Source organism: Malus domestica, chromosome 09, assembly GCF_042453785.1.
Source record: "Malus domestica chromosome 09, GDT2T_hap1".
In the NCBI taxonomy this organism is placed as follows: Eukaryota; Viridiplantae; Streptophyta; class Magnoliopsida; order Rosales; family Rosaceae; genus Malus; species Malus domestica.
Genome location: NC_091669.1, coordinates 12,223,509 through 12,244,061, shown reverse-complemented (window position 1 = coordinate 12,244,061; position 20,553 = coordinate 12,223,509). Strand labels below are relative to the sequence as shown.

General features: G+C 41.3%; 1 protein-coding gene across 2 annotated transcripts; it reads right to left on the bottom strand.

Moving 5' to 3' along the window:
• Positions 1-14,528: 14,528 nt before the first annotated feature.
• On the bottom strand, positions 14,529-19,403 carry LOC103443230 (D-3-phosphoglycerate dehydrogenase 3, chloroplastic-like). Of its 2 annotated transcripts, none has more exons than XM_008382040.4 (5): positions 18,667-19,403; positions 16,187-16,563; positions 15,834-15,944; positions 15,642-15,737; positions 14,529-15,561 (listed from the first exon to the last, which is right to left on the bottom strand). In XM_008382040.4, exons 1-5 carry the CDS (start codon positions 19,307-19,309, stop codon positions 14,893-14,895), a joined length of 1,896 nt encoding a protein of 631 aa, XP_008380262.3. In that variant the 5' UTR covers positions 19,310-19,403; the 3' UTR covers positions 14,529-14,892. The 2 variants fall into 2 exon arrangements, with proteins under 2 accessions (XP_008380262.3, XP_070661103.1); XM_070805002.1 differs by having other exon boundaries at positions 15,642-15,733; positions 15,830-15,944; positions 18,667-19,402.
• Positions 19,404-20,553: the final 1,150 nt, after the last annotated feature.

Sequence of the window (20,553 nt, the reverse complement as noted above, 5' to 3'; positions counted from 1 at the left end):
ATGCATTGCACTTCAGTTTCAGATTGAGCGGTGCGGGGATCTAAATGAGACAAAGTAGGAGTCGTCCACGATAAATCGCGTCATTCTTCAGGAACGTTGATGTTCTTATCTTCCCCTAACGATGGGAAGACTGTCTTATAGAAGTGATAATCCGCGAAATAAGCGGTAAACAGATCGTCTGTCAAAGGTTCTAAGTAACGAATGATCGAATGAGAATCATATTCGACATAAATTCCCATCATTTGTTGAGGCCCTATTTTTGTACGTAAGGGCGGCGAAATAGGCATATAGATCGCACAACCAAAAATGCGCAGATGAGATATGTTGGATTTATATCCGGTAACCAACTGAAAGACACTATATGGTTGGGTAGCAATAGGCCTCAGGCATACCAACATGGCTGCGTGCAATATTGCATGGCCCCAAGCAGTGATTGGGAGCTTGGTACTTATGACCAACGATCGAGCAATCATTTGTAAGCGCTTAATGAATGTCTCTGCCAGGCCTTTCTAGGTGTGAACATGGGGTACATGATGTTCAACTTCAACCCCAACCGACATGCAATAGTCATCAAAAGTTTTATATGTGAATTCTCCAGCATTATCCAATCAAATAGATTTTATCGGATAATCAAGATGGTGAGCCCTAAGCTTGATAACATGAGCCAACAGTTTGAAGAATACAACGTTCCTTGTGGACAACAAGCACACGTGTGACCAATATGTGGAAACGTCAACCAAAACCATAAAATATCTAAATGGTCCGCATTGAGGGTGAATAGGTCCACAAATGTCCCCCTGAATTCTTATAGAAAAATAGGAGGATTCGAACGAATCTTGTCATAAGAAGACTTAGTAATAAGCTTTCCCATTGAACATGTTTGACATGCAATTCCTTGAATTGAACCTAAACGTCGAGTTAGTGGATACCCATGTGATGATATGAGGATACAACACATTGCTATTCGTCCAAGGTGTCCCAAACAATCATGCCAAAGTGTAATTTCGTGCACGGTCCCAGAGGTAGGGCAAGCCACATAGTGACTTTCTATGGAGCGTATGGTTGTAGTAAACAAACCACTCGGGATACGCTTCATCTTCTCTAGAATACGCTTCTGGCCATTTTCGTAAAAAGTTATGCATAGAAATTCAATTCCGTTTTCTACATAGGTTTCAGCGTGGTAATTATTATCTCTAATGTCCTTAAAACTCAACAACGTTCTTTCGGAACGCGGAGAATAAAGTGTCTCATCAATGGTTAAAATTGTACTATTGGACAACAATATATGTGTCTTACCGTATTCTTCGATCATGTTGTCAGAGGTGCATTCTTAGGTATGAGGTTAGTGAAATAGATGCATCCACATAAAACAGTGTCCATGGTTGCACTATCTACCAGACAACTAATTTCCCTACTAGTCATACCTAGAATGAAAAATTAATTTGAATTGGTCATATGCGTAAAAGTTCTAAAAACAAATATTCATTCAAAATCATTTTAAGTATTCAAGGATGGTAATTAATTAAAAACTTAATATCCAAAAACAAATCACCAACAAATAATCCAAACATAAAGGAAAATTGTTCAAAATTAACTAAAAACACAAGGGTGATTCGGCTAATAGGTGGAATTTGGCCCCATTGTCTAAATTTCAACTAGAAAAATAGTTTATGTTTAAGATTCTAAACTTCCATAGGGGTAATGACCTCGTGAAAGTCAGAAACTTCCATCTTGGTACTCTTCGGTCATCCACTTGCACAAAATTTGATTCAAACTTCTTATAACGAGATTGATATTCAGCTACAACCTTCTGGGGAATACGGCAAAGACTGGACCAATGGTCCTTTGAACCACATCGATAACACATATCCGCATCCATGGTTTCAGGTGCTTTGCCTTTATTCTTGAAGTTTGGGGCCTTGTGAGCGAGGTTAGGGGGCTTATAGGCTTTGTTTCCTCCCTTAGATGGGCCTTGGCTCTGTTGACCTTAACGAGGTGACTTTTGGCCGCCCCTACCATGCCTCTTTTGGCGTTTTGGGCGTTGGTTCATGCTATAGTATGCTTCAGGCACAACAGTCGCCTTAGTAGGTCGAGATTGATGATTTTTCATCAACAGCTGATTCTGTTTTTCAGCGATAAATAAAACAGAGAAGGTCAAATAGGTATTCTTCAGGAGATCTTCTTCGGTCAAAGTTTCATTACAAAACTTGAGAAATGATCGGATTCGATAAACTTCATAATTATATTCATTCACAGACTTAAAGTTTTGGAAGCGCAAATGCTGCCAGTCATGTCTTGCTTAAGACAAGAAAATGTCATTTTGGTGATCAAAGCGATCAGCCAAAACGACCTATAGTGCTCGTGGATCCTCATCAGCAAGGTACTCGGTTTGCATTGCGTCATGAATATGTCTTCAGATGAAGATCATGGCAATGGCTTTCTCAGCTTCGCCAACTGGGTTGTCCATCTCATCTTCAATGGCGAGACGCAAATTCTTTGCAATGAGGTGGAGCTTCACATCTTCGACCCACTTAAGGTAGTTCATTCTAGAGACCTCTAAAGCGGTGAAGTCGAGTTTGTTCAAATTTGACATGTTCCTATCACAAAATAGATGGACAAGATGTGGTTAGTGTAATGGAGAAAAAAATTAATCCATTCACATAAGAGTAGAACATTCAGGTTTTAATAGACATGTATTGGTTAAAATTCACATGAAAAAGCTTCGGGTTTTCATGGGTGATGTTTTTAAGGAAACTTCAGGTTTTCAAATAAGGCATGTTTTTAGAAACTTCATGTTTCGAAATAATTATGAACTTCAAGTTTATATGTTCCTGCAGACAAACGCAAATATATACACAAAAATATGCAATAAGAAAATATGCAAATAGAACTTCAGGTTTATAATTATAAGTGAATTACTTATTTGGACTCTGGCCAAATTTAAAGTGTGGGAGAAAAAAATTATAAAAACCATTGGGCCTAAAATAATTAGGCAATTAAACTCGGGCCCAAAAACTTGGACCAAAGCCCACAAGTTGGCTGAGTAAAAATGGTGTCGTGAGGTCCAAGCCCAGGAACTGGGCTGGGTTTGGCACGGGCCTAGCAAGCAGATGAGCTCAGCATCACAGAAAATGAGCTGTAGGTGCAAGCCCAAAAATAGAGGCCCAAATGGGCTCTGATCTGATGCTTCGCGGACACATGTACCCGAGAGGACGCAATCCTATACATTGCAGTACATGGGAGCCATAACAGCCATGCAGGCTATGATCATCTGCGGTGCGAGATAGAAGAACACTGTGGCTTATGAAGGTCAATGTTTTGGGCCAAGGAGAGCTCCAAAGTCCAACGGGCTAGTGCTCACCGAGAACGGGCCAAGCCCATGTAGGCTTGGGTTTGAACCAGACACCCCAGCATGCGCTGGGTGAACTTCGTCGGCGAAGACAACCGGCGCCATCGCTTCAAGCGGTCGTGTCTAGGTGCAAAAATCACGGTAAAGAACCATGGGTTCGACAACTACCTATAAAAGTATACGGAGAATGGAAACTCTCAACATTTGTGTTAAAAACTCTAGGAAAATTAATCGGAATTTCGAAGAAAAACCAAAGAGATTCAAAACGAATCTCGGCCAAAAAATCATCGAGAAAGGGGGAAAGACGATTTGCAAGTCGTCGGGACAAGGACCCAAGATCATGATTGGGCTGCAGGCCCATCTACGAGGGAATGAGACGCCATGGATGGCGTCAAGTGTGTTCTGGGTTTCAAACCAGAAGCCTATGGGTTTCAAACATATATAATACATAATTTAATGCATGAGCAGTTATTTGATGCAATATCAAATTCACATAATTCTACAATTATGAATATAATGCATATACAATTTATGTAGAATCTAAAATTTGAAAAACGTAAAGTTAGGTCATGCATTATGATGAATGTTCATGATATCAGGGCTGCAAAAATATCGAGATAAAAACTGTTGTTTTGGAAGAACATGATTGCATGATGATATGGATGAACTAGTTTGATGTAGAAAAAGCTTCAACGTCAGATTCCTAAGCGCATCGGTATGAGCGTGTTGATAACGTGTTGTAGCCTATTTTATCTGACAAGGGGAAGGGGGCTGGCGGCAAAGATAAAGAGAAGAGAGATGTGTTTGTAGAATTGTGTAGAGGAATGTATGTAGAGGATGTTGTTATTCCCCCTACACAGTGCCTTTATTTATAGTAATAAGAAGGAGAAGAAATCCTTCATCCCCAAGGAATACAAGTCCATATAGGAAAGAATAACTAGAATCAAATCTAATATAGGATTTACACAATCACACATAAACTATGAAAGTTTATAACATTTAGTAAATACCCTTAAATTTTCAAAGGGAGAGGTGACATTGAGAATGGTTAAAAACACTACAAAATCTCTCGAATTTTCTCGAATTCTCTAACTTTGTAAAATCCTTTAAAATCATTTTCTAATTTAATGCCTCAAGAATATTGAAAATTCCTTTAAAATCCTAATTTAATACACATAAACTAAAAGAATCACTTAAAATCTTGATTGAATATCCTTGAATTTGTAAAAGGAATTAAAATCTCTAAAAAATTGAATGCACCCCTTATGTATACATATTATAATATAAATGACATTGATTTGTCAAAGACTTTGAATGTACCGCACTAAAAAACTTCTCATCAGCTCCTTCCTGATTGCTGGAGTTATAATATAAATAAGACATAATTGATCAAGCCTAAAACCAATGAAAAGTTTAATCGAGTTGCTCATAATCTTGTGAAAATCTTTTCAAGGTAAATCTTCAATGCAAGATAATCGTCATGTTCATCATGTTATGCACGATCGACCTGTCAACTTTTAGGTGGTGAGATTTGAAAGTTGAAACATAATATCAACAAGGAAATTTAGCAAGGTATAAATATATATTGTAGTAACACCAATTCGTCAAGATTTTGCCTCTACCAAAGCTTGGAAACCCAACCTAATTCAGCATATAGCTTGCTTGCCTCCCAAGACATTACCCAATGAATACCAAGCATAAAAGAATTCTACTGGTGCTTATTACTGAAAAACTTCTAGCATTTGTTCGTCGCAGGAATCTCCTGGCGGTCGAGCACACAGCTCCCCTGGGAGAATGGCGTCGGTTGAGGGTATCTGTCGTACTCCTGCTTTCTTCTCGGGCTTGCTCGGGCAAGCCTTCGTCGGGCAGATCTTGGTCGGGCAAGACACACTTCGGGCAAGGCTCGTCGGGCAGTTCTGAAAGAGAAGGACAGAGTTAATTTGAAAGGGTGCCTTTGTGGAGCCTTAGGTGTAGGCCTTGAGGCTCACAATCAAGATTAACTTTATCGTGCTCAGGCGTGCCACTGCCATCTTCAGTATGGCAGATGTTGAATGGGTGTTTAAGCTTTGATTGAATATGTATACGCCCGAGAAACCGAGTTAGATATAACAGGTGCCTTTGTGAGGCCTTAGGTGTAGGCCTTGAGGCTTCCTCTCAAACTAAACCAGCGCTTGGATGTATCATATTTGACCTTTTATGATTGCCAGAGTTTTATCACTATTATACCTTTGATTATCTGAATCCAAGAGGTAGGACGAACCCAAATGAATGCCTTTGTAGGGCCTTAGGTATAGGTCTTGAGGCTTCCCATCAGAGTTAATCCTTATACTCGGACCAACTATACCGCAACATAAAATGAAGCTAAATAGATGCCTTCGTGGGGCCTTAGGTGTAGGCCTTGAGGCTTTCTATCAGAATTCACTCTATGCTTAAGCCTTTTCTACGAATCAAGATATAATAGTAACAAAACGGAGAAATAGATTGATTACTTGCGCCCCAAGTAACTTCGGACTTCTCGCTTATCAAGGATCGTCGTGGATGGGTTGAGTCCACATAGAGTTCTTTTTTATGCCTTGAGGCCAAGGACTTTTAAACTGATCTTTAAATTACATGCCCGCGGGCTTAAGCCTCAGATCTGATCTAAACTCTGACGTGATTCAGATCGGATTCAAGTGCTGAAGACTCATTTTCATTGTGACTTTGCCAGAAATAACTTGTATATAACTGAGAATATATAACATGTTATTGTGCTTTTAAAAGAAAGAAAAGACAAAGACAGAGCAAAGATAGTCGGGCAAGTTTGAACCTTATCGGCCAAGGCTGAACTTCTTACAAAATCTATCTTTGTGGCTCTATCAAAGGTCTGAAAGCTTTCAGAAGGGGTTGATGGGGAGAAGAGGATACAAAATGAATCGATACCACCAAGAACAAGGTAGCAGAGCTATTACAGGGGTTTGGGAAGGTTTATCCCGAGCGGGATGAAGGCTTGTGCTGACTACAGCTTTGTTGAAGGCAAATCTGGCTTGAGCAGAGTTTTGGCTTTTGTTTGTTTGTTTGAGTGTCCTTAATTCTGTCTTCTCTTCCTCCTTTTATAGACGGATTCAGCTTGGGTTCCTGTAGCAATGGCGGTTGCCCGAATGCGGTTTGGTGATGACTCACTAGCTTTTTTACATGAATGCCACCAATAAAGTACTTTATTGGGCTGTGCAGTGATTGAATAACCTACCCCCTGTGGTTTTTGAGCAGGTAAGCATGTGGCCTTTGTAATTTGTGCCCAGCCGAAAGCCTATTTCCTACCTCCTAAGTTTTCCTCTAGGCCTTGGGTTTGGGCCGACTTTCTCTCTGGCCCAAAGTTCAGATTTTATCCCAAACAGTGCCCCCTTCAATTGATGTTAAGGTTGGGATCCCAAGCGCCAACATTAATTGAAAGAGACCCCTGTTTTAAACCTTTAGAATTCTTAGAACCCATGTGAGTGAACTTCTCCGTTCTCTGTGTTTCGTAAAAAAAAGAAAACCTTCTCTGATACAACAAAACTTCCCCAATTCTTTCATCATTTCTTTCTCGTTGTCCGACGAGGTTGCATCTTTACCGTTTTCCTTGTTCTTCTTCCCCACGGCCCTCATCAAATGGCCTCAGGATCCGGCCAAACCCTACCATCCTACGAGTCTGGTGAAGGAATTGCCACTCTACGCCGTCTGCTCAACGGGCTGCATCGTCCGCGGGCAGGCCTGCATTCTGAACTCTTCTTTGAGATGCATGGGGTTCAATCTTTGGGTCCTGCCTGGATTTCTCGGGTTCCCTCAGTAATAGAAAGTAATATGCCTAGGGGAAACTGGTTTACCCCAAATCCTTATTTGGCCGACTCGGGCATTTCTTCTTCTAAGTGGTCTTTTCATCGTCGAGGCTTTCCCTTGATGAATGATCTTACCTGGGCCCAGTGGATTGACGAGTTGGAACCTTCCTTCAAGCAAAAATGGATGAGTAATGGCATCTACGAACTGATTATGCTTTCGAAGATTTCAATTACCCCTAAGCCCGAATTGCTTGCTTCTGCCCTCCTCTTTTGGAATACGGGCACAAACACCTTCGATTTCCGTATGGGTCCCATGTCTCCCACCATTCTTGATATGGCCCAAGTCTTCGGTTTGAGGCCATCGGGCAGGGTGATAGATGTTACTCAAGATTGGATTCCATCCTCTACCACCGGGGGCTCAAGTTCTTCCACCTACTTCCTTCCTCTCAGCTATAACTCAGTTACTTTCAAAAGTTATGGAACCTCCTTTAAAGGATTCATCCCTTTTGTCAAGAAGAACTTCGGGGCAGGCTCTCCTCAAGCCGACAAAGATCAGGAACATATGTACTTTCTTCTTTATTGGCTTAACAAGCACGTCTTCCCCAACAAATCCAAGGGGGTACGGGTAGAATGGATCCCCTTGGTAGAGGTTCTTCACAATTTTGATGACGTTGCCACGGGTCCATTCCTTCTCTCCCATCTCTATCACCTTTTTTTTGACATGACCCGGGATGAGCCCTTTGAGACCAATTTGAACGGCCCCTTCTGGATGATACAGATTTGGTTACAATGGTATTTTCCAGAATTTCGGGCTATCAATCTAGAGTTTCCAGAGGGTGTGGCTCCTGCCCGAATCCTGGCTGAAGCTCCTCCTGTAGATCATTCCACCTTTGCATGCTTCTACTTTTTTCGAGTCTGCAGGACTCGGTCAGACTTGGAATGGGGTGCATCGGTCTTGAGGAGATATCCTTGGTTTTCTGACCAAGCCTTCCAAGATGCCCCTGGTGAGGATGCTGCTCCTTTCTGCAGGGAAAAGTTTATCAGCTGTATTCAGCCAAGAGACTTGGCCTGGGGGGTCCGGGGAAATCGGTATGATCGAGGCTTGGAGGTGTATCATCCTAACTTCTGCAGCAGGCAGTTAGGATTTAGGCAATCCATACCTGTCCCATTCTTCGACTCCATCCATTGTGACACTTCATTTCGGTTATAGACTCCTTCTGAAGCAATATTTCGAGCTGCCCGCCGTAGTTTGGACGTGATGAACCAAGCAGCCCGACATTCCGTTGTTCTTAATTTCGAATGTACCTCGCTGTTTTCCTCTTGGTGGGAGGAAAGGTGGACTAGAAAATACGGAGGAGATTTGAAAGTGAACCACGATCGTATTTTCAGCCAGCTTTCTCTTAAATCATATCCTAGCTCGGGCGAGCTTGCAAATTGGAAAGATATGATCCAAGAGAAAAACCGATTACTCCTAATATGTGACTTTCTTCCCAATCGATTTTGCTTTCCTTGTTGTTTATTTTCCTCACTCTTACTTGTTTCTGCAGCTTTAGTCGATACTGAATCCGAAGCCGTCGAATCAGAAAATGATTCTGCTGATGCCGCAGTTCTTCATGGTGCTGCAGCAGAAGCTGAAAGGCGAGAAGTCGGGGAGGGGACAGACGTCTCAGAATCTCTTGGGGATTCAGGAGTTGAAGAAACAATTAAAGGAATAGCCAAAGATACGACCAAAGCATCTAAACGAAAGAGGGTGGACACAACTAAAACCACAATCTCTGATCCAGCACTTCCTTCAGCAATCACACGACCAATTCTTACCCGAAAGAGTAAGCAGGCAAGAGTCACCGTTCCTCTTAAGCCAGCAGTCCCATCTGCTCCTGTTTTTGAAGCGAGTAAAGAGACAGAACAATCTTCCAGTGAGTATCTCCTCTTCCGGATCAAATGGCTACCTTTCTCCCTTATCTGATTATCCCTTTATCACTTAAACAGGACCTCAAGCTTCTAAAAGGTCAACCCTTGCTTCTAAGAAGGAATCACGAAGGGCTGCTACACTTAAAGAGGTATGACTTCTATCTTTATACTTCCTTATTTTCAAACCTTTCTGACTTTCGAATAATTTGGCTTAGGCTACAAGGAAAGAAAGTCTTTCTCCGCAACCTGCCCTAGATGCAACCCCTTCTTCTCAATTTGATCCTTCCACAGGAATCATATTGCATTTTGTGGATGAGGATGATACTTTGGTGAGTTACTCTTTCTTTTCACTTCAACTTTGCACATTGCTACCCAAGTAACTCCTATCCATGTTCTTTGCAGCCATCTTCGGGATATGAACCCCTTTCCTCGTCAGTGGCCTTGGATAAAGAACCCATAGTTCCTGAGATCCCTGTAGCTTCAAACACAACTATTTCGCAAGCGCTTACTCGCCAGTTGGTCAATGAACCTCCTTCTCCTCAAGATCAACCTCAGGTGCTAGAATATTTTCTTCTTGTTTCTTCTTCTGGTGACCTTTTGCTGATCATCACTACTTTCTTCGGATACAACCAGGATGTAGGCACAGGTTCAGGCACAACTCTCCCATCTGTCGCTGGTGGTGAAAAATCTTCACTTCGACAAGGAGTTAGTGCATTCTCTGGTGAAACCTCGGGGTTAAGTCAGGTAACTTTCTTCTTTCCAAAGCCTCATTTGTTTTGACTTGTGTATAGTTTATCTTGTCCTGATCCTGAAATTTTGTAGCGGGCTTCCCCAAAAGAAACTTCCCTTCCTCCAATGGCCCGTAACCCAAGGTGCTTTCAACCTCCTTCTTCCTCTGGAGATGTTGACACCTCCCTGTCTAGAGATGAACTGATTGAACAAACAGAAATTGCCCGTTCCATAGGCATTATATCACCAGAAGAAACTGTTATGCCGGACCCTTCTCCTTCCTCCTCTGATCCTGCCAAGTTGCCCAAACTCTTCGAAGCACTCGGGCGACTTGAGACGCGGTTGAAGTCTTCAAAGCAGGCTTCAACAAAATCTATGTCTTCGGAACAGCAACAAATCTTTCAAACCTGGGCAAAGAAAGAATTCACTGCATCATTTAGCCTCAAGGCTCTCTGTGACCTTGAGAGAGTCATTACTGAGTTCTTTAAAAACGATCGCTTATCCAAGCCTCAGTATGATTCTTTCCTTTCTTTCTTTGAAAACTTGAGGGCCCTCAGGGAGCAACATCAGAGAGCAGACCGGCTGGCTAACCGGGCAAAATGCTTCATAGAGAGAGAATCGAGCTCCTCTACCCGAGTTAGTCGGTTGATGGAAGAGAGTATGCAGACCAAAGAACGGATTGAAGTTGTTTCTTCTGAAATTCAGAAGTTGGAGAGACAACTGATGATCCTTAGGGCGGAGCAAACAACTCTTCTGGATAACCTTGAGCAACAGATCGAAGGGGTGGAAAAAGCGACTTCAGAGTTAGAGCAAACCAAGTCTGAACTTGTAAACAGCCATACTGTCTTGGCTGAACCAAATAGGATTTTTACCATCATGCGAACATATCATTCTAGAATAATCACCTTATGTGAAGATGTAAAGTTTTTGGAATAGAATTACTTTGTAATCTTTTTTTGTTTAGAATGGATATGTAACATTCCTCCTGTTCTGCTTCATTTGAATAGGCCTCAGGCAACTCTATGCCCCCCTGCCTACCTGCTTTCCTCCTCCTCCATCTTTATGGTTGGCAATCTTAGCCCCTGCCCCCGGGTTCTTTCAATGGCATTTTATTCTGTTGATAACCCCGATTCTTTGAAAACGAGGTCGATCATGCTAATAGGAACTTCGGGGAAAGGGTTAGTATCCACCATCATACTAGCCTGAGGTGAATCGAGTAGTAACTTCCCCTTCACTATAAGATCTTGTACCCAGTCCCTAAATTGGACACAATTGACTATAGAGTGGTTGAAGGTATAATGTAACTTGCAATACTTCTTCCCCCTGAGTTCCTCGGGCTTGGGCATCTTTTTGGTGCTGTCGGGCAAAATGACTCTTGCTCGCACAAGCTCTTCATAGATTTCTGGCGCCTTGGTTAGATCGAAAGAATAACTTTGATACTTTGGGGGTTTCATGGGTACGAACCCACCATCATTCATCACGATTTTCTGGTCCTTGACTGGTTGGACTAACCCTTTGATCGTCAATGGCTTGAAGGGTGTGATCATCTCAGCAGCACACACATCTATACTCTTCTCCCCATGATCATCTTTGCATTCGGGTCCAACCTCCCCAACCTCTACATGGTGAATAGTAGCTTTATTTTTGTAGAACGGAGGAGTTTTGGAAGTATGTTTTACCTGCTGTTCCTCCTGTAACAGCCTCTCATACTTAGTGGCAGCAATCACCAACTCTTGTAGCTCATTAAACTGTGCATCATAGAACCTTTTTCTCAAAGGTAATTTTAAAGCCCTTTGAGCAATGGATATGAGCTGTGCCTGGTTGACAGGGAACTGACATCTCATCCTTGTCCTCCTGAACCTCATCATAAAATCTTCGGTGGACTCATGATCATATTGTTTCACTTCTACCAGATCATTAATGGTGAGCTCTGGCTCTATCCTGTAGAACTGTTCATGGAAAGCCATCTCCATTTGCCCCCAGTTAGCAATGGAATTGGGGGGTAATAGAGAATACCATTGAGATGCCAATCCTGCTAGTGAATTTCCAAACAACCTCAATTTGTAGTTTGGATTGTCCTCATACGCCACGCAATGATTAGAAAATTTGAAAATATGATCCCTAGAGGACACACTGCTATCTTCCCCTGTGAAAGTCGGGAATGCGGGCATCTTGAAATTAAGAGGGAATGGATTTAACTCATCGATATATTCAGGATATGGCTTCTGGTAGGTAACCCTGAATACTGGACGAACTCGAGGCTGGGCGTTTTGAATCACCGTTCTTCTTAACTCGGCCAATTCTTCTCTTAGTTGCTGGGTAGCTAAATTACCATTCTGGCCATGGATAGCGGACTCAACCTTCGGACTCCGGTCATTGCCCGCGTTTGCTTCCCTCCTGGTTTCAGATTTTCTCCAGTTAGATCCTCCACCTTTGTTGACCATCGGGGGTGGTCTATAAGGTAGAGGTTTATCTGACGTAGTAGTGGTTGTTTCTTTCCCGCTAGTTTCTCCAGCCGTGGCTGGCAGTCCAAACTTCATTCTTTCTTGTTCGCTCTGCCTCGTATCATTAAATGATAATAATGGGAAGCTGGGAAACTCCTTTTCTAAAGCTGACTCCATCACTGCTTGACTTCCTTCAGGTATCACCTTCTTCTTTCCCCTATCCTTTTCTTCTTCTAGTAGTGGAAACAAAGGAATGATTGGCTCACTTCTTATAACAACTGGACTTATTCCACTTCTTTGAGCACCCTTTGGAGTGGAGAACTCCAAATCCAGCCTCATTTGTAGATTTCCTGTAAGCATGCAGAGTCTGCTCACTTCTCCCTTAGTCTCCAAGGAAATTCTTTCCATGCTTTTCAACACTTGGATCATTGTAGCTTGCAGTTCTTCATTAATCCATTTCCCCTGTGATTTCTCAGATGCAGTCGAACTATCTGAGACCACCTGTCCAGACGGGGATAAAGGATTTTCTGATTGCTCTGTCATCTGGAAAAGATCCTTCTTGGCTTCTTTTTTGGCAAGTTTATAGCTTCTCTTTTTGGACATGTAAGATCTTAGAAGTGTAGCTTTTTCTGATCCCACCGGGCGTGCCAAAACTATGTTCGTCGCAGGAATCTCCTGGCGGTCGAGCACACAGCTCCCCTGGGAGAATGGCGTCGGTTGAGGGTATCTGTCGTACTCCTGCTTTCTTCTCGGGCTTGCTCGGGCAAGCCTTCGTCGGGCAGATCTTGGTCGGGCAAGACACACTTCGGGCAAGGCTCGTCGGGCAGTTCTGAAAGAGAAGGACAGAGTTAATTTGAAAGGGTGCCTTTGTGGAGCCTTAGGTGTAGGCCTTGAGGCTCACAATCAAGATTAACTTTATCGTGCTCAGGCGTGCCACTGCCATCTTCAGTATGGCAGATGTTGAATGGGTGTTTAAGCTTTGATTGAATATGTATACGCCCGAGAAACCGAGTTAGATATAACAGGTGCCTTTGTGAGGCCTTAGGTGTAGGCCTTGAGGCTTCCTCTCAAACTAAACCAGCGCTTGGATGTATCATATTTGACCTTTTATGATTGCCAGAGTTTTATCACTATTATACCTTTGATTATCTGAATCCAAGAGGTAGGACGAACCCAAATGAATGCCTTTGTAGGGCCTTAGGTATAGGTCTTGAGGCTTCCCATCAGAGTTAATCCTTATACTCGGACCAACTATACCGCAACATAAAATGAAGCTAAATAGATGCCTTCGTGGGGCCTTAGGTGTAGGCCTTGAGGCTTTCTATCAGAATTCACTCTATGCTTAAGCCTTTTCTACGAATCAAGATATAATAGTAACAAAACGGAGAAATAGATTGATTACTTGCGCCCCAAGTAACTTCGGACTTCTCGCTTATCAAGGATCGTCGTGGATGGGTTGAGTCCACATAGAGTTCTTTTTTATGCCTTGAGGCCAAGGACTTTTAAACTGATCTTTAAATTACATGCCCGCGGGCTTAAGCCTCAGATCTGATCTAAACTCTGACGTGATTCAGATCGGATTCAAGTGCTGAAGACTCATTTTCATTGTGACTTTGCCAGAAATAACTTGTATATAACTGAGAATATATAACATGTTATTGTGCTTTTAAAAGAAAGAAAAGACAAAGACAGAGCAAAGATAGTCGGGCAAGTTTGAACCTTATCGGCCAAGGCTGAACTTCTTACAAAATCTATCTTTGTGGCTCTATCAAAGGTCTGAAAGCTTTCAGAAGGGGTTGATGGGGAGAAGAGGATACAAAATGAATCGATACCACCAAGAACAAGGTAGCAGAGCTATTACAGGGGTTTGGGAAGGTTTATCCCGAGCGGGATGAAGGCTTGTGCTGACTACAGCTTTGTTGAAGGCAAATCTGGCTTGAGCAGAGTTTTGGCTTTTGTTTGTTTGTTTGAGTGTCCTTAATTCTGTCTTCTCTTCCTCCTTTTATAGACGGATTCAGCTTGGGTTCCTGTAGCAATGGCGGTTGCCCGAATGCGGTTTGGTGATGACTCACTAGCTTTTTTACATGAATGCCACCAATAAAGTACTTTATTGGGCTGTGCAGTGATTGAATAACCTACCCCCTGTGGTTTTTGAGCAGGTAAGCATGTGGCCTTTGTAATTTGTGCCCAGCCGAAAGCCTCTTTCCTACCTCCTAAGTTTTCCTCTGGGCCTTGGGTTTGGGCCGACTTTCTCTCTGGCCCAAAGTTCAGATTTTATCCCAAACAGCATTAATGTCTGCATTTACCAAAAGAAAATTGGAAAACTTCAACAGAATTACCATACAAATAAGTCCACACAATAGCAGAAGAAGTACTTCTGTTACTACACCAGCACTGACAATAATCGAACAACAACATCGATGAGAATTTCAGAATGCGGATAAAGAACTACCAAAACTAACTAAAACATCAATCCTAATACCACCGGCTTCTGGCTTATCATGTTGGCATGAAATACATTACTATCTAGACTAAATTCATGGCCCAACCAGGGACATGCAGAGCTGGCCGGCCTCTTTGTTTACTGCTGAAGAAGAAGAAGAACACTACTTAAACCAACTGATTTTTTTTTTTCTGCACCAGAAGCCTTCTCATTAGGTTTTTACTATAGCTTAAGGAACACAAACTCTTCGATATCAGGTACCTTCCCGATTTTATTGAGTAACTCCTCTTTCGGTTCCTCATCCACTCCAATCGCCATTATGGCCTTCTTCTGGACAGTTCTTCCCACACTCATAAAGTTCACATTCACATTCTCAGTCCCAAGTATGTTCCCCACCTTCCCAATCATGCCTGGATGATCCACCTGCCGGCACAGAATGAGATTTCCCTCGAGGCTCACGTCCACGCCAAACGATCCTAACAATGTCAGATGGGGCTTTCCATATTTCACTTTCCCCTCAATGCTTATGTTTCCATTTTCGGAAACACAACTTGCGAATTTGGACTCCACATTGGAAATGTGTACTTGGATTGAAGCGACAGGGCACTCTGGGGATGTGTCGACAGCTACCCTTTCCTCGCTTATGCGCAGACCTTTATCCTTCGCAATGAAATCTGCATTGACTAGATTGATAAATGAGGCAGATATCGGTTCGATGATGCCTTTAGTGATCATGGCCCTGAGAAGTCTGGTATCCAAGTCATCGGGGTGGCGAGCTGATTTGTAAACCACCCTCACAGATTTAATCCCACTTCCTCCTGCTACTAATTGTACAGCCAACTTTCCCAGCTTCTCGGCTAGCACAACATATGGAGACAACTCAGCCAGAACCTGAGAACATGAAAATTTGTGAGCGTAGTTAATCTTCCACGAATCTTGCCTATTCCTCTTCTACTAATATAGCAACATACCTCAGGAGAGACCATGGGAGCGTTGACAGCGGTTGCAGAAAGTTCACCTTTCAATGCTCCAACAACAGCTTCTGCTATTTCAATGGCAACACCTTCCTGAAAATATTATGTTTTGTGCAGAATTTGATGAGTTAAAGGATGTACGATATATCTTTCGAAAGTTTTGATCAGTGTCGGAGAAATTAAACGTGCCTGAGCTTCCTTTGTGCTAGCCCCTAGATGAGGTGTGACTGTTACATTCTCATGTTGCACGAGCTTGCTATCTTTGGATGGAGGCTCCTCTTCAAACACATCAAGTGCGGCCTGTTACGAAACAATGTAACAAACATAACCGTATGTTAGCATAGATCAAAACAATACTAAAGTCTGCAGAAAAAAATGGAGAAAATGTGGGTGATGGAATATACAAATGATGTTTCTCCCTCCAACAGAAGAGCGCAGAAGAAAAAAATAGGTGTGTGGAAATCACTTTCTTCCTTAAAAACATGCTATATACAGTTGTATCTTCAACACCGTCAGCTTTGACATAAATTAGAGAATCATACCTGAGCAACAATTCCACTGTCAAGAGCTCTCACTAGTGCATCTTCATCAATGACTCCGCCTCGGGCAACATTAATGATTCGGACTCCCTTCTTCATCATTGCGAATGTTTTATCGTTGAACACCTTTGATGTAGTAGGGGTGAGAGGCATGTGCAGTGATATGAAATCTGCAGTGCCAATTGCCTGCTCAAAAGAGACCAAATCCACACCAATTGCGCGCGCTCTATCAGCCGGTGCATAAGGATCATGCGAAATAACATGCATTCCCAAGCCTTTCGCACGTCTAGCAACTTCGGATCCAACTTTTCCAAGTCCCATAACTGCCAATGTTTTCCCAACCAGAGAGACGCCAATGTACTTGTTTCGTTGCCACTTTCCTGCAAAAGTCCGGCATCAAAGTTAGCATTATGTGCAGGTTAGCAGTAGAACTTCAAAGGAAAATGCAGTCCATCCTTACACACACACACACACAAAGAAAATGTGTCAACATGTTCTTCAAGGGCTCAAAACTAAAACAATAACGTGTCAACCAAAATTTTTTACGGTCGATGTAATGAACAAAATTTCGAATTTATTGATCTCGAAAATTATGGAAATTGCAGCCCTTTCATTCACTTAGTAGAACCAACACATGTTTACTTCAGAAACAATCAAACTCAAAGTTTGGTAGTATTCATTTTTACTTCTACATTCATTCCTTTGTTTCTGACTCGTATTTCTCTTTTCAATAGTTAATCGTCGGAAAAATTGTGGAGTGTACTGGGAGAAGAGTGGAGTGTGGAAATCATTTCCCGGTTAGAAAACCCTCAGTCAATCATATTTGTCTTTGATAATCAAGAGGACCCTTAATTCCTAGCTATTAGTAGATAAAATATATCTGACAGAATTTGATTCCTGTTCAACTTGGGAATAAAATTGTTCCTGCATGCCATGCTCACATGCTCACACATGTGCATCCACCTGTGGAATGTGTCGGTTCAACAGCATCCATTCAAATTATATGTACATAAAGGGTTAGGACATGGAGACACACGTTTTTGACACACATTTTGACACTTATTTGTAGGTCACATTTAATCAACGATCATGTGATTTCGGAATTGAGTATTTTTGGTAGAAATGATTTTTGAGATAAGACATAAAAATAAATTGTTAAATCGTTGAAATACATTACAAAATGAGCTCAACAAAAACATGCATCAAAATATGTGTTTTTGAATACATAGATCCCTAGACGCTTTTGTTCACTTGTTGCTTGGACAATCATTTTTCTACCCAGAAAGCGACAGATCCATATAAATTCAACGCACACCCACTAAAATTCAATGAATTGTGAAGGTACAAAAGCGGAAATCCGACCCCGGCGTACTGTGTGCGACTGTGAGTCGCGACATCAAGCAAGACAAAAACTATTTACTTCGCAATAATTCCATAACAATTGTTTTGCTCGAGAGAGAAAATAAACCCATCGAGTGTATCTTTAGCTTAGGTCTTTGATCCTGCAACGGGATTACAAGTAAGAGCATTTGCCATTACGTCTAAAATAGCAAATTTGAGTCCTTACCTCTCAATATAGCTTTGTATTGCATAGGAAAAAAAGCTTAAATCTTTAATCTCAACGGCAAATTATTATGGCTTTTTAGTTAAAATAGTTCTTAAGATTAACATAACTCCTTACTTTGATTCCTGACAATGAACATCTATAGAACTGGTCCCTGAATTTGTCAACTTCAAATCATTTTGGTCATTTCGTGACAAATTTGTTAACTCATCGTTAAATTGTCATGTGAAGACCACATAACCATCTTTTGAGAGCATTTTTATCAAACCCCTCCACTTAACAAGGATTTTGACGAAATAACCAAAACAATTTACAATGAATAAACTTAGGAACTGCTTCTATCAATTTTCATTGTTAGAACCAAAGTGATGAGTTATGCCACTCTTATAGAGACTGTTTTGGCTAAAAAGCCAATTATTATCAACAACCAAAGTATACTACTAATTTATATTATGTTAATTGAAAGTTAAAACTAAAAATTTTAAAGTTTCCCTTTTGCTTAAATTTTTATTTTTTTTAGTACATCGATATTTTTGCTTAAAAATTTAAAACTCAAGTGATTTTTACATGTCCGTTCTCTCCTTTTAGATCCTTTTCATTTGTCCTTTGACATTAGGTAACGAATGGAGAGAGATATATTGAAGTGCATAAATAACTTCTCAAATTCAATAATAAACCAAAATGGTTGGCCTAACAAATATAAAAAAATAAGTACTAAGCGAGCTGTAAACTTAAACATAAGTTTGAAATTTCACATCCCAAAAGAAAAATCTATGCTTACCTAAAACATGTAATTTGCAAATAATTGCACATATTAAAATTTGATTTCATCCGAAACTAGGAAGTGCATGGGTCGTGAGAATTTTCTTAGAAAACTAAAAATATTAATAAAACAACAAATTAAATAAGTGTTAATTACCAGCTTTGATGGAAGCATCAGCTTGCGCAACATTTCGTGACATGGCAGTGAGCAGCGCAATCCCGTGCTCTGCTGCGGCCACGGTGTTTGCCGTGGGCGCATTAACGACCAGGCATCCATATTCCGTGGCCGCCTGCAGATCCACATTGTCTATCCCCACACCAGCTCTCCCCACCACCTTCAACCTCCCTTTGGCGGCCTCAAACACCTGCCTGGTCACCTTCGTTCCGCTCCGAACGATCAAAGCGTCGCATGTCGAGATCTTGGCGCAAAGCTCCTCATGGGAGAGGTCATACGCGCACTCCAAGTTGCCAAAGCCACCTAGGACATGAAGACCGGCTTCTCCGAGTTTTTCGGAGACCAGGATGGTCGGAGTTGAATCTGAAGACGGTTGCTTGGGAAGCTGGGAGGACTTTGAAACGTATGTGTCGGATGATGACTCAGCTGTTTTTAGAACGTTGGTTATGAGAAAAGAATGGGAACGCAAATTATGGGAATGGGAGAGTTTTAAGGATATGGGGTTGAAGGTGGTGTGGAGGAAGGAAAGGAGGTAGGGTTTGGATGGTGGTGGAGGGACTTGAGACAGCTTCGGTGAGGCGGTCAAGGCGGAGGAGGAGATGGCCTTGATGGAGGAGGAAGCCATGGAAGCTAGGAAGCGTTTTGTACTCTTTTTTTTCCTGTGTTTTTGGGAATCTGTGTGATTGTGGGCTGGTGTCTTGTTTTTTTAAAGTCGTTGGGATCTTAAAGAAGTGTTTGTAATTAAACCCAATTTGGGGTAATTTTTTTTAAAGTTTTTAGCTTCTAATTAGGTAAGCATGGTTAGTTGAAAAGGAGAGGACGTAACTAAGAATAGACAAGTTTTGGAGATTGAATTTTTTACTTTTGATTACAGCCACTGCAGTGTTTGTCCTCTAAAACCATGGGTTCTAGTTGCACAAGTGAATTTAGAGAGCAACACGTAAAAGTAATCTTTTCGGCTTTTTTAACTAAAATGGTAGATTGTTATAACTTTTTACATTAGTTTTTGAGATTTAAAATCGATAGACACAGTTCCTCAATTTGTATTTTTGTCATTTTGATTCTTATTTAACAGAGATTTTTCACAGAATGACCAAAATAATTAACAATTGATGAACTCAGGGACCATCGATTTCAAATTTCAAGAACCAAAGTGAGGAGTTATGTCAGTCTCAATAACTATTTTAGCTAAAAAGCTTTCTTTTCTTTTATGCTATAGGAATCGTAACATACTCTCGTTTATGAGATTCAAAGTGAAAATATCTTCCAACCGAATATAGACATATGTTATTAAACCAAATGGTCATTAGCAAAGAACTTTAAGAACACAAAAAGTCATGGCATACCATATTCTTTGATTTTTTGCGACGAATATGAGATTTTCATGACTTCCACGACTCAATCCCTCGTTGTAAAAGTCCGTAAGTATAAACTTAGAAGAGTGTTTTGCGTCCAGGGCATTCAAAAATTAAGATTTGTTCATCTGCTCATCGCATACTTGTTCATTACTAGAGGTTAATTTGCATGGACGCATTAGGCATTCCTTTTTAATCAACGATCCTTCGTCCTAATCACGGTCTCTGTTTCCATATTTTCTGAACTTTTAGGTACAAAGTTGACAAATGAATTGCAACCCTAGGCTTTTAGGATCTTTGGTTGTCGTAGAGGCTTCAAGTTTTCCCATATTGTTTAGGCTTCGTTTCTCTACTTTAACCAAATCTCTTTAACAAATAAGGCTTCATTTCCCTACCCAAAAATGAGTTTGGTCATATATGAGAAAATTTTCAGTGTGATGGAATACGACCCATTACATCAAGTGTTATAGAACAAGTCATTGAAATTTTTTTTTTCAAGTATCCAACCACTATT